At 40.0% G+C, this 14,297-nt stretch overlaps 1 protein-coding gene across 9 annotated transcripts in view; it reads right to left on the reverse strand.

Moving 5' to 3' along the window:
- The window catches only part of acacb (acetyl-CoA carboxylase beta), a 24,707-nt gene extending 10,504 nt beyond the window's left edge, over nt 1-14,203 (reverse strand). For 5 of the 9 annotated variants that reach the window (XR_009129714.1, XR_009129715.1, XM_058072086.1 and 2 more), the window contains exons 1-28: nt 14,131-14,203; nt 12,478-12,967; nt 9,243-9,375; nt 8,642-8,780; nt 8,454-8,563; nt 8,273-8,354; nt 8,103-8,201; nt 7,086-7,195; nt 6,894-7,004; nt 6,592-6,801; nt 5,905-6,075; nt 5,660-5,821; nt 5,420-5,583; nt 4,511-4,661; nt 4,326-4,429; nt 4,158-4,239; nt 3,945-4,090; nt 3,734-3,884; nt 3,522-3,656; nt 3,249-3,395; nt 2,945-3,133; nt 2,492-2,592; nt 2,318-2,406; nt 2,106-2,233; nt 1,857-1,970; nt 1,628-1,741; nt 1,457-1,546; nt 483-601 (exon numbers count right to left, since the gene is read on the reverse strand). Coding sequence is in view for 6 of the 9 variants with exons in the window: in XM_058072086.1 (XP_057928069.1) it covers nt 483-601; nt 1,457-1,546; nt 1,628-1,741; nt 1,857-1,970; nt 2,106-2,233; nt 2,318-2,406; nt 2,492-2,592; nt 2,945-3,133; nt 3,249-3,395; nt 3,522-3,656; nt 3,734-3,884; nt 3,945-4,090; nt 4,158-4,239; nt 4,326-4,429; nt 4,511-4,661; nt 5,420-5,583; nt 5,660-5,821; nt 5,905-6,075; nt 6,592-6,801; nt 6,894-7,004; nt 7,086-7,195; nt 8,103-8,201; nt 8,273-8,354; nt 8,454-8,563; nt 8,642-8,780; nt 9,243-9,375; nt 12,478-12,953 (3,827 nt within the window). In the remaining 3 variants the exon portion in view is untranslated. Of the gene's footprint in view, nt 1-482; nt 602-1,456; nt 1,547-1,627; nt 1,742-1,856; nt 1,971-2,105; nt 2,234-2,317; nt 2,407-2,491; nt 2,593-2,903; nt 3,134-3,248; nt 3,396-3,521; nt 3,657-3,733; nt 3,885-3,944; nt 4,091-4,157; nt 4,240-4,325; nt 4,430-4,510; nt 4,662-5,419; nt 5,584-5,659; nt 5,822-5,904; nt 6,076-6,591; nt 6,802-6,893; nt 7,005-7,085; nt 7,196-8,102; nt 8,202-8,272; nt 8,355-8,453; nt 8,564-8,641; nt 8,781-9,242; nt 9,376-11,155; nt 11,221-12,477; nt 12,968-14,130 lie in introns of those variants that run through there. The other 4 variants (XM_058072087.1, XM_058072085.1, XM_058072088.1 and 1 more) reach the window with 3 other exon arrangements.
- Nucleotides 14,204-14,297: the final 94 nt, after the last annotated feature.

The following is a 14,297-nucleotide window of genomic DNA, read 5'->3' on the forward strand; positions in this document are numbered from 1 at the left end:
ATTTAACCACTTAACTCTGTAAGCCTTTTTGAGTGGTGACCATATTTGTGTAAAATTAAATTAAAATGTAGCCATGTATAACATAAAAAAGTCCACCAGGGTTCAAATATCTGCATATCAGTGTTTGCGCAATACCATTTATGCTTGCACTGAATTGTCATCAATGGCCATTCTATTGGTCCTGTCTTTGCAGAGAGAGACATTCTTTCCTTTTCTGAATAATTTCCTGTTTAGTTAATTTGGAGAATAGATGCTCTGATATATAGATGCTCTGATATTTAACAATTCTTTCATGTATTCTCCATCTGTGAATGGCTTCCCCCTCCTTCCAATTTCAAGTGCAGCCACGGGTTGCCGACCCCTGCCCGATGCTATCCACCCCACTCACGACACAAATAGCAGTATGATATATACATTTTGGATCTTAGATCAGGGTGTCATTCATCACCAGAATAATGTTAGCAGTTTTAGCAAAATGTTACCGGTTGGGATGCGATGACGGCAGCATAAATTGAAAATCTACAGCACACGTTCCGTCCTGCAGCTGGTGATGCTGTATGCTGTTGAGCTCATAGGCGATGTAAGCTCGACGCACATATACCTAAATGAAAAAAGACAAATTACTAAATCACCAATCAAGATTATAACACCTTATAAGACAGAGATAAGCTCTAATTAGTTGCTAATTAGTTGAAAATGATTTCGAAAAATACTGCATACTGTCATCCCGTAGTTTTTCCACAAGATTCCCCATATGTGTGATTCCTTTCATTTGATTTCCCTATATTGCTGTTTACCTATTATGCTTTTTCCACTTTTCCGACCTAGAAATGTAGTTAGAATGTTGTATTCTTGTGTTAAACAATGCCAAACTTTCAGACGAGGTTAGCGCATTTAGAAGTCAGCCCTAAAATAAGTTTGGGATGGCTCAAAACACTTGGGTTTCAAAAGGCATGGTGAAACTGCGCCTTTGTGATGTCGCAGACGGGCTTCACAGGAGTCCACAACTCACTACAAGAGGCCGAAAAATAGCATAATAGGCATAATAGGTCCCCTTTAACAGGCATGATGTGTGGGTCTCCAATGTGACTCCCTTTGCCACTTGCGTTTCATAGTTTCACTGAACGGCCTTCCTGTCCTTTCCTAGCTGAAGGAAGATTGTGTGCATGTATACAAATATGAGTATAATTGTGAGACGGAGAGAGAGAGAGAGACAGACAGAGAGAGAGCGAGAGAGTGAGAGCAAGAGAGAGAGCGAGAGCGAGAGCAAGAGAGAGCGATAAAGAGATAGAGAGAGGGAGAGAGAGAGAAAGAGAGAGAGTGTGCTTGTGTGGGCATGTGTGTAGCTGTCTGGAAGAAGACATTTAGAGAAATCCAAAGTTCTTTTTCTCTTGTAGTCCTTCATAAACAAACAACATAGTCATGAATGTTTAAACATCAATAACAATCTGCATACCTCCAGAGCAGCCATGCAAACAACTTGATTGGAGTGATAGAAAAAATTCGGCAACACATCAAAAATGGAGGTCTCAGACAGGATGAGTTTCTGGGAGAAATCGAGGATAATATAAATCTTGTGATGTCAAAGCTGCTCGACAATGTCATGACTTGTATTTGTAATACTTGCCTTCAAGTTTTCCGGGCAAAACTGATGGCCGTACATGTCAATGGCCGAAAGGAAGATTGACTCCACTTGATTGTGCCTCAGTTCATATGATGGTAAATGAGAGGCAATCAGCACCTACATTACATGGTATATGAGAGGTTTATGTCAGCAAAGAAAAATACTGTATTCCACACCCACATAAAAGTGACAAAAAAAAAACTATATTAAACTGCTGTGCATGTAGCCTTACTTGTCTGGCCCTTAAGGCAACCTTTGAGTTCTCCATCTTGCTGAGCTGTGTGAGTTCATTGAGAATCGCCATAAGCTCATCTGCGAGGGTCGGATCTCTTCCACATAATTGATCCTATGTAAAGACAAAGAAATACAATTCTTAGTGGACTTTCATGTGTGATGACCCCTTCACACAATTGATCCTACATTAAAAAAATCTTTGTCATAAGAGTTGTGATTAATCAGTGAAAAATGATGAAGGCCTTACAATAAGCATTGTGACCAGGATGTTCTTCTTGAAGACCTGGGCATGAGAGAAGATGTATTCCAACACAGGACTCATGTCAGGCTTGTACTGCTCCCTCAGGTTGATGACACACTTGTCATAATGAGCTGCTTGGGGGGGGGTATGAATGACACAGAATTCACAGTTAAGAAAAAAAAATCATTCAAGAGTTTTGTTAAGCTTATTAATGTCACCTTGCTGAAACTCCATCTCTACTTGCAGGTACCGCTTCAATAAATCCAGAACCACAGACTTCATATAACCACGTATTCCACTACGGTACCTGGAGCATGTCATCAGACACCAACCATTAACAACAAATATTTTTGCAAGAATACTGTAGTGAGTAATTTCATGAAGACTCTTGCCTCTGTACAAGCTGAACTACACTTTGAGTGTTAATAAAGAACACTTCCCGATCTGCCTTCCTCTGCAATGTTGCCGCATGGCTGTCGAGAATATTTGCAATCTGGATGTACCCCAAAAAAAGTGTTTGTTTAATATTGTTACATCACACAATGTACACAATGAAGTTACAGTGCTCAGCATTAATAAGTACAAAAAAAACACAGAAACGCTTGTTGGTCAGCTTTGAATGACATTGTCAAGTATTAATATAACTAGAAGTTTATTATTGTGATTGTAGTGTACAGTATACTGCATAATAATGAAGTGTTTGTGTATTATTATATTATATTGATGGATTACATTTTTTCCATCAACTTTAGAACAACTTAACATAAATAGACAAGTCTTAATGATTGAATAGACTGTACTTACTTATGCTGAGCAGTGATTATAAGAAGAGTTTAGATTCCCACCCTTTGGCTTGGGAACTGGCACAGGACAGAGGTGATGTTGCTGGCATATTGGGCCATGACTTTACGGATGTCTTTCTCAACACCAGGTGGGATACGGCCCGCTACACTAGTCATGATTTCCTGCAGCTCCAGCAGTGGCAGAGAGGGATCCCTCAGAGTCTTCATGAGTGTTGCTACCCACTGTTTGAGCTACAAAGAGGAAATTCCACACAAGGAGTCAGTACGACCGAGGATGATGACCCTGTCATGATAATCAAAAATGTATAAACAAAATTATGTGGCTGGTCAATTTGCTACTATGTACCTTTGTGCTAAAGTATGGTTCTTCAAGGCAGTACCCATCCATTACTTTAACTAGGTTTTCAAGGACACTGTGGAACACCTGATGGAGCTTCTCCCCAACAATGGGCAATGGTTGCTGTGGTGGCAAAGTGGCTGTATTGAGCTCCACCTACAGTATGATGCAACAACAGGGTCAGGACATTATTTTTGCAGCATCTTCTGTAGTAGAGCACCAAAACACAACACTGAATGTCTGCAATATCAGATCTAAAACATGTAAGTTCAGATAACTTGCCCGATGTATGCTGCTAGGGTCATCCAGCTCCATATGTGCCACCACACAACCGGACTGAAGAACTGCACCAGGCCTCTTGACAAAATGTACATGCCCGGACTGCTGCACAGTCAGAGTCATCACCATCTTCATCACCTGAGCCCACAACATAAAAAGCAGATCACATAAAATACCGTAATGTACACATTAAAAATGAATCTCATCAAATGCACCTCAATTTCTGCGTAGGTCTCTCCAGCGCAAATATGAGCGCCATCGTCAACAATATACTGCAGGAGTTTACCAGCAGAGGGAGATCTTAGCACTGTGGGATCCTTTTCTTTCTCAAACACACAAGTCTTGTTGCCAACTGTGATGCGGTAACTGCAGAAAAAAAGTAGCACTATAAAATGTGTTTGTTTCTTTTGAGTAAAATAGTCTTACCTATCCACCTCTTCCTTCATGTATGTGGTGTGACTGCTTCCATCGTAGGAAAGCAGAAGGCCACCATCACTCAGCCTGTGGACATCGATTTCAATGTCGGAGCCATTCATTATAATAACATATGTTGTTGGGGACTGTCGAGCAACCTGAATGCAATCGTACAGGTTACTGAATGATTCGGTAAACTCAACTTAAAATGGGAATAAACAATACCTTCAAGCAGAATTTGACTCCTTCATAGATGAGATCCACATTGACACAATTAAGGAGGCTGGCTGCAGGCAGAACTTGGCCTCTGTGGACATGGAAGAGTTTGGATGCACAATAGTTATACTAAGAGTGAATGGATGTGAAAACTGTGGAAAATGATTTTGCTCTGACCTTTCCAGAGAATGCAGAAAATCAGACATGCTCTTTCTGAAGCTTGCATCAGCAACATGCAAAGCCCCACAGACAATCCCCAACATGGTGTCTGGTCTCTCAGCCTGCATGTAGGTCACGTAGCCTCTCGGTACTAAATATTTCCTTGGTCCATATGTTGATATCTACATTAAGCTCTCTCTTACCTGTACTTTCTCTGCAATGAGGTGATCCAGCCAGCCTGTGTCAATGTCATTGTTTCGAAAGCTCTCCGTTTCTAGCAGCTTAATGAGGTATTCAACGGTGGTCCTGAAGTCACCTCTAATTGACAGCTCCTTCATAGCCACCACCATGTTCCTGAAGCACACACAGTGCAACCACAGTGTGACTCAAACAAATGACACTAATGGAGAGAATCTGTGTCTTGTACTTTTCTTATTGGCATGTGTAATATATAACCAGAAGACAGACTTATTTTATGAAAAGGCATATTTTTGGTTATTCTGGTGATTTTGGTTATGTTGATGAGTAAATGCATAACAAAGGCAGCACTTCCTCGCTTTTTTTTAATGCGCCATGTGTAGGAATTGGCAGCGGAGTTACATACAATACGATACATACAAAAGAAAACAAATATTTTAGCATATGAATGGGACGGCACTTATGTCACATAGAATAGTCATTTTTCTGCATCGCTGCAGTATCTATCTATAACATAACTACTTAGCTCTATGTCAGCTATTGTATGTAGTGCAGCTGCACAAGCTCAGACGTCATTGAGCCTCAACGCAAGAGGTGCCGATGTGAACCAAGAAAAGTTGTACAACACTTGCAGAATTATATACAGATGGAGGAAAATTTTACTCTAGTTTTGTTCACTTAGTATGGAATCATTTCAGGAGCAAAATGCGAATGAAAGGGTTGAAAAATGTACTCGTGCTCCCTTTATTTTTTTCCACTCGCACAGTCTAATTTCCAGACGCATATGCGAATGAATTAGTCGCACTATACAGCGCTGAAGAGGACTTTTTTTCCTCTGTCTATTCTATTTCTCTGTGTTTCCATGTTTGAGGAGGTTAAGCATTCCTAATAGCCAAAAACAAAAAGACACTTACGAAATGGCTTCTTCTCGGTTCTCACCCCAGGAGAAGCAGTGACCAAACTGTGAATCAGCAAATTCATGCAGACCGCCAGTTGCTCCAACACTGAAGTAACCCCAGACGTTTTTACTGCTGCGAAAGTTCAGCTCTTGCACTGTGCCTGAACTGGGTTTGAAGCCCTGTTTACAACATGAGGTTATTATCATTATATAAAAAGGATGGAATGTTAGTAGCACTGATGAGACAGAGCTTTACCTCGTCAGGGTTCTCACTGGTGATTCGGGCCGCTATGACATGGCCTCTTGGACTTGGTGGACATTCTGGAGTCTCAAAGTTAATAACACTGTCACCCCATGGAGTATCTCCATAAAGCAAGCGAATGTCTTTAATTCTGTGAAGGGGTATTCCCATAGCAATCTGTTGGAGATGACACCAGATGGAAGATGTCCATATAGAGAATCTGTGTTCTGTTTTTCTTTGGCCAGTCGAGTGAGTTTTACCTGAAGCTGGGCAGCCGGAAGGTTTACATCACCGATCATTTCTGTACAAGGGTGTTCCACCTGGAGACGGGGATTCAGCTCCAAGAAATGGAAACTTCCATCCTCGGAGAAAAGGTACTCCACAGTGCCAGCACTGACATAGCCCACCATCTTTGCTAGTCTTACAGCATACTGGGTCAGGAGGAGGAAATCAAATGCAATCTCTCAAATTTCTTCAAGGGATAGTTTGGATTTTTGACATGAAGTTGTATGACATCCCTATCAGCAGATGAAGACACTTGCATCATCTTCTGCAACGCATCTTGTTTATGTATATGCTGCACCAGAAGAAGATGCCAGCGCCTTCACCAGGTGACAGCGCGCAAGGATACGACGGGAGACAAATATAATCCCGAGGGATTTGAGAGGGCTTATTTTTTTCAGTGATACATTTTTATTATGCAAATGTATTACACATTTGAATGCACATTGTTTTGAGAAGCCAAACTCTTTACTTATGTGACCCAGCATCTAAATGGAGCTATGGTTCCTCATCACAAAATCTGCCCAGAACTGGACCAAGTAGGGAGGAGGGTAAGTCACTGTTGATGCACTGGAATGCTGAGGAGGATGCCATACAACTCCATGTCAAAAAATGCCTTTAAGCAAGTGATAAGTTGGAGCGAAAACATGCATTCATTAACTGACCTGTTCCATCTGCTCAAATGTCGAAGGTGCAGCTATAGTTGCAGGAGCTTCCTCTATAATCTTCTGGTGCCTTCTTTGGATGGAGCAATCTCGGCCAAACAGAGAGATGGCATTGCCATATTCATCAGCCAGTATCTGAACCTCGAGGTGTCTTGCATGCTGGGCCAGCTGCATTATGAAAATAGGCGAGCCAGGGACTTCTGTCTGAACCTGGACCATGCACATGTTTGTCACGAGAAAGACATCGCAAAAGTGAGAATGGAGTACACTGACAGGCAAGTGCAATTACGAAATTCACAAACCTGTCTAAAGGAGCTTGTAAATTCATCAGCACTTTCTACTTTCCTGATACCTTTCCCCCCTCCACCCTCAGAGGCCTTGATGACAACTGGATAACCAATTCTTTTCGCTCCCTGTCAAAAGAGACATGCAATGCGATGCAATTACCCAAGTCATTTGGTAAAACAGCAGACAGAGTTGTTCAAAAAGCCTACCGCCAAACCCTCGTCGACATCAAGAACACAGCCTTGTGTGTAAACCTCTTGAGGAACACTGATTACATTGCCAGGTCTTTGGTCGTCTTCTGTCCAGTCCACTCTCAAACCTGGAGTACAAGTGGCAGAGTAGGGTAAAGCATTCATCCATATAAAGTACGGATGTCACAATACTGGGTTCACAGGAATGTCAATGTCAATCTAGTACTGGCAAACAGACTTATGTTTAGCTCAGTCACAAAACAATGAAGGTATATTTTTTAATGTTTTATAACTTTGCACATATGACCCAAGCATGATGCTAACTGTTGAACTTTATTCCACATATTTAAGCAAAAACAAAAAATTATAAAAGCTAAAATAATAACGGCAGTTGTAGTTGCTACTATTGATCATTTATACGTAGTATATTTACATATTTACGTATTTATACACGTGTAAAATAGATTACAGTTGATTAGTTTTATGTTTATGCTAAAGGAACTACAGTTCCTGTGATGCTTGCATTATATTCCAGGGAGTAGTGAAGTAGATGCTACTATCACATGTTTTGGTCGAAGTCTGATGCAGTCATTGTGTTTTCATTCGACTAATCTGAAATAACTTTAATCAAATGTAGAATTACTACAACTTCTGCTTGGCCATTAACATCAATTCTGAACTGCTGTTGGGCATGACATTAGTTGTTAAACATCACTGTGCTTCTTCACAAGTCATTTGAATCAAAGCAGTAAATGATTAACTCTGTGTTTTGCTTTTTATATATAAATATATATATATATAAATAATACATATATAAACCGGAAGTACTATCTAGTTATTTCTGTATGCATTATTTCCTATTCGAGAAATTCCTTCAAAATTCAAACAAATGGGAAGTCACCCAGAGTCCTGCAACAAATTGTGTTTAACCTTGGAGGCTCTACTGTATTTTCTAATTTACAAAAATAAGAAAGTACAGAGTACACACAGTTGCTTATATGTAAAATGAAACTGGGAGAACAGGTAAAATATCACCTGATCCACTCCATGGTAGTGTAGGAATGTCTGCACTCTGGGCCACAATGGAAGATGCCACCTTATCTCCAAGAGCCCACATAGCTTTGCTGGAAGGCCCTAGGATAAACATCAGATTTTTTTTTAAAGCACTAACATACAGTATGTTCAAACAAAAAAACGTGTTGTACCTAAAAATGAAATGCCTGCTTTATCCAGCAACTCAGGCAGTTTAGGATTTTCTGAGGCATGACCCCAGCCGGCCCACACCGCCTGTTAATTTCACATAGACATTATATTTTATTACTACTTGCATCATCAACTCAACCAGGACACCAGCCAAATCATTATATAAACGCTACTGTGTTTTACCTGAACTGGGATTCTTTTGGCAATGTCCACTATCAACTCTACATTGGCATAGTTGTTATTGTTTGGCCCACCAGGAACAGGCACATAATGATCTGCCATTTTGATGTATTCTGGAAACATATACAGTTTGACAGTGATTCATTTTGCAGCATTTAATGGTGTGTTCAAGTGGGAGTGTCATGTTGTACCTGCATTTGCTTTCAAGTCTTCAGGGGTGACCATGACCACAAAGCGGATGGTCCTCTCATTGCGAAACATCTCGTAGGACCAACGACGAATGGAGCGCATGCATTTGACTGCAGCAATGCCATTGTTGGCAATCAGCACCTATAAGTAGTTTCATCATATTGAACAATGTATTACTGTACATATGCTAGTATACAATTACAACAAATACTGGAGGATTTAGCAAAAACTGTAGACACACACAAACACATACAAAGAGTGTCCAAACCTTTTCAAGGGATGACTGCATATAGAAAATTCAAAGGATGCGGGGGCCATTTGGATTGTTTTTATTTTGCAAAAAGGTTAAAATATGTTTTATATGTTTGTAATGACAAAACTTTGTGTCAGCTTTGTGTTATACTATTATTAGTTAATATCACATTTCAGCTTTTCCTTGTTGCATTACACCTTTGCTCATTTTTCAAAATTTGTGCAGTTTAATGGGCCAATAAAAACAAGCTGTGGACCGCAAATGACCCCTAGTCCACACTTTGGACATTCCTGGACTAACCCGTGCCAGTAAAAACCTACAATAAAACAACAGTTTGCTTTTTTTCTTACTTTTTCAATGACACGGTTGCCACCGAAGCGAGTGACAAACTCGGCAGGTGAGGCAACAGTGAAGTCTCGCTGTAGATCCATCTTTCTGTGTTCACGCCCTTTTTTCAGCAAGTGTAGACCAGACATGCTCGGCCTGGAGAGGAAAGGTAGCACAGGTAAATAGTTAAAAAGCAGTACCAGTTGGTAAGAACACAACAAGCTGTGAAAATCCGAAGACAAAGTCAGAGTCAAAGTCAAAGTACACTCTGTGTCTACCAGCCAATCTCGAGCCTTATCTTGCTATCTGCTGTTGTCAAGTGCAACTTCATAACTACAAATATGATCCACCTCTTCTTAACAATACCAGAGGATGAAAACTATAATTAAATTAAATAAATATTTCAGGGTTCAATCTTTATTAATCTGAAGCCTGTAGTTTCAATTAATTAAGAAATCAGTTAAGCCCTACACAAACCAAATCAATATGAACACGTATAGCCACGTATACATGGACCCAAATATATATATCCGCTTGCATTCGGTTTATTTAGTCCTTTCCCCAAAACCGATTGAGGTATCATGTATCCACTCAATTGGAAAGTTGTTAGGGTGCGTTCTTTAAGCGCATTCTCAAGCGTGACGCAACACGCAGCTAGAGACGTCAGGTTTAAAAATGGTGGCAAGCAATCAGCACAGGACTACTGCGAAAAGTTTGTTTTGGATCCAAACTTTGAAAGAACTTAACATAATTTCAAGACTGGACGGACGAAAAACTTTTGTAGATCAGATATTGGAATATTCCTTTACATGTGTCCCATTGTTTTCGGAAAGTCATTCAGAAAGACGAAAAACTCCTCATGTAACCACGGCTACGAACAGATCAGAAAAGAGACAAAAATGTCATATTTTTCCAAAGTCAAAGCTGATATGTGTGAATATCTAATAAAATAATTGGCCTGCTTTTATGCTTTTATTTAAAGAACTTAAAACTATACACATTTGAGAGGATGAAATCCTATTGTAAAAAAAAATAATCAAATGCCAAAATAGTTGTCGATTAATTTGATAATTGATTAATCATTGATTCATTAACTGTTCAACCTCTAATAATAAAATAGTCCAGTAATGTCATTGTCCTATGCATTTATAGGAAAGTTCTAAGAATGCTATATATATATGCTATGCGTTTCTTAGAAAACTGTATATGTAGTTCTAAAAGAGTAACACGTAATACCCAGGGGTGATGATAAGATATGATTTATTGCTGTCATGCACTTCCCTGAAAATATACTGTACGCAATCACAGGTCAAAACCCCTACACAATCTAATGACTTCCAATACAAGAGCTGGACCAAAGATTCTGACTTAACAGAGATAAACATTTTCAGTTTGGATGGCAACTGAAAACTGAAAATACAGCACGAGTGCTTATTTAGCTGTATGAAAGAGATACAATGCCTCTCTGATGAAAACACATTTAAGCACAATGCTGCTAACTCAAGCACAGTCCATTCCAAAGTATCACAGCAGTTGGACCATTTTTGTCTTAAACTGTTGCAGAAATGCTGCCAGCAACTGTACTTGTTATCGCCTTTTCCATTGTCAAGCGATTTTAATGACATCAGCTGATGTTTTTCCTTGTTGTGAGCACAGGAGGCAGTGCCACAAATGCCTGCCTTTGGAAGATGAGGAGCACAATATCCTAACTTTGGTCATGAAGCTCTGTGATGACGCCACACCACAATTTAACAACTGTGTTTACATCTTGTACTTCCCTCCTCTGGAGAGAATCAAACAAGCACCAAGATAAGCTCTGACTACAGCTAACATGAGTAATTCTTGTTGCTGAAAAGAGCCTGCAGATATTTGGATCACAAAAAAAACACACCTCAGCTTTCGTGTCAAATGACTCAAAGGCTTAAAATTGACTGACCTTTGGAGATACGTGCACCAGATGGACAAACATCTCCCTCCATAATGTAGCACCCTCTGCAATCTCGTGTGATGTAATGGTGAGATTAATAACACTTCCTGTCAGTCTGTTCCTTTTGCTTCTCCCCTCCCACAAGTAAGATAGGACCGACCACAAGCTGCTTATTATAAGTTTAAAACAGAGGACAGTCAACCGTCGAAGGAAACAAAGTGTTTGTTCAGCTACATTTTATGACGACAACTACTTTTGGTGCAGGAAAAACATCCAATGTTGTGCATACCAGGTCTTGTAGTTTTTTTTAAGACATGCAAAGTTTTGGTCTCGTTTCAATAGAGAACCCACACCTTTCAAGAAACCCTGTCAAACTTTTTGTTTGGATTTCTAAGCCATTTTCAGAGCACAGAAATCTGTTCCAACTGCAGCCATCAGAAAGCCTTTCTTAACTGAACAAGCATGGAAGTAAAACCTGTCACTCAAGTGTAAAAATAAGTGAAGCACTGTTAATATTATGAGGATGTGATTTGCATTGGATTCTAAATGCCAAGTTGGCTTACGCAACACTGCACCTTGACTTTGGTAACAAGTGATGCTGGATTCTTACTGATTTGAGTGCTTAACATTGTATGTAAATATTTTTTCTCTCAAAAAACATTGAAGAGGCTGGTCCTGTTTCAAGGATTACACAAAATCAACCCCAGAATTAAGGTTTTGTTCCATACTGAAGTGACCTCTCAATATGCTGACAGTCTGTGTGATGGCCCTTGCAATCCTCAAGTTGTGTACCACCTTAAGAGTATAAGACACTGTACAGCATTTGTAGATGACTTATACAGGTACTCTCTGAGTATCTAATGTAGAAAATGTTTTCAAAAGGAACGTCCTACCTTACTCTACTCTTTAAAAATTCTTGCTACCACCCATAAAGAAGCCAGACAAGAAGAATGTGAACAGTGCATTGTACTGCTCTCCTATTGCTCCTCACTACATAGATTACAAAGATCATTTGTAGGTGTTTTTTTGCCCCGGTGATTGGCTGTGATTTAACATGCAGCCAGAGCACAACTTTCAAAGGCGCTCTAGTTCCAATAATAGAGCGAGAGGGTGTGTAGTGCACAAGAATATCACAGGTCAGTTTGTTGTAGTCAGGTGATAAGGGGCAGTTTGAGAAAACAGGGCAAGTAGGACCACAAAGACTGTCACTAACATCCCACAAATGCACTAATCAAGACTAACACCCGTTACAAACATGCTTCCATGTGGAAGGCGACTCACGTGTATGACTCAACATTCTTTATATACCACATTAAATAATACTATCTTACTTCATGCCTGAGGAACTGGACTCTGCTGCTTCAGAGGACCCGTGATAACGAGGTGATTTGGCAGTGAAGGTCAATGGCTGCGATGCACCACTTGGTGGTTTGGTTGCCAACGGTTCATCGTCTGAAGAATTATCCTCCGATGCTCCCAGAATAAACTTGAGACGTTCCCTCCCTTCAGGCCCAGATCTGAACATTGGAGCATTGGCTCTTGAAGTTTTTGGGGTGATGATAGGCTCTTTCACATGAGGACCCACTGAGGAACGGGGAGCTTGGACAATGTTATTCTCCTGGTGTGACGGCACACTCTGTTGGCCTGGATGAGGGGAGTGTGCAACAGGCACATCCTCCTGTTGTACAGAGGGACTGCTGCCTAATGAAGATTCATCTCCTTTCTCGGGCATTGCTACTAGGCGTCTAATCCTCCGCAGGAGAAAAATAATCCATAGGATGAATCCTAAAACTGCAAATATGCCCATACATTGTCCGGACACTGAGGGGAAAAAAAGAGAAAAGAGTGGATACATTTTCAGGAGTCCATCTAAAATTTGGCCAAACATTCAGAAAGCATTAGGTACTCAGTATATAATAAAAAAACAACACATACAGTATAATTAAAATAAATGCAACTGCATTATATGTCCTTGCCTTTTGTCCAAAGTAAAACAAACTGTCTTTTGCCCACATATACAACTCTAATCTGGGGGGGCATTACTCTGAAGGTGGTCAGAGGTCATTTGTCCTCTCAGCACACGAGCATGCTGGTTTGGGGTTGGAATATATTTGGATCAGACTCAACTCTAAAATGCAAAGCAATACAATAGATTCAAATGACCCCAGATGGGTATAAATTGGAATATGTCCTCCAGGAAGTGTTACAAATCAAATAAATGCCAATTGAAATCAGATCATAAGCAGCCTACTGAAGGTCCGAGATGAGCCATATGAGTGGTAAATCAAGAATGTATAGTTGCACACAACCAGGCAGTGTCTAGTCAACAGCCTGTCTGCAACAGCTGACATCAAATGGAGGAAAGGTCAGGACTACAAGTAAGAAGAAGGCAGACTAAGAAAGCAAGCAAAACAGCACTACATTATATTGAATATACACATAATATAAACGCATACACCATATAATTTACATTTAAATGTTTTACATGTTTTAAACTTTGTGTGGGTTTGCAATAAAACCGAGCCTTCACTTTACTCACTGTAGTATCATTTATCGTTTGTCAACTACAAGTAAATAGGTAAATAAAGTTAAAATAAGTTAACTAAACTATTGCATTCACTGCCCCAGACATACAACACAGCATCGATCTGTACTGACACCTTAGAGTCCACGTTGACACAAATGCTTTCTTCTTTATGCAATAGAAAAAAATGGCATATTATGTTCAGATTTTTGGTGGGGTGGGGGTCTAAAATAGTGTTTTTTAGTCAAGGTCAAAGCTAACAGACAACTCCACCGTTAGTTGTCGTGCTGTCATGCTAGTAGGCTAGCTAGCGAGTCAACAACTCTTCACTTAACGATGACACAGTTAACTCATAAGACAGTTATTTGCATGATGTTATTTCAAACGCCCCCTAATATAATTCACTTTGAGTTACTTTTCCTAACAATAAAGTAGTGTTACAGGTGTCAAATGTACCTACCAGCTGCCAAGCCTTTGTCAGTCAATCAAAACGATACACCCCTCCCCCCCAGATAGTAAACATGTGTATAGAGTTGACGCTCCTCCCACAAAGGAGAAACATCACCGAAGATCGTCTATTCAGCCAATTGACACAACGACATAATATATAGCCATGGTATTTTCCAT

Source organism: Doryrhamphus excisus, chromosome 4, assembly GCF_030265055.1.
Source record: "Doryrhamphus excisus isolate RoL2022-K1 chromosome 4, RoL_Dexc_1.0, whole genome shotgun sequence".
Classification (NCBI taxonomy): domain Eukaryota; kingdom Metazoa; phylum Chordata; class Actinopteri; order Syngnathiformes; family Syngnathidae; genus Doryrhamphus; species Doryrhamphus excisus.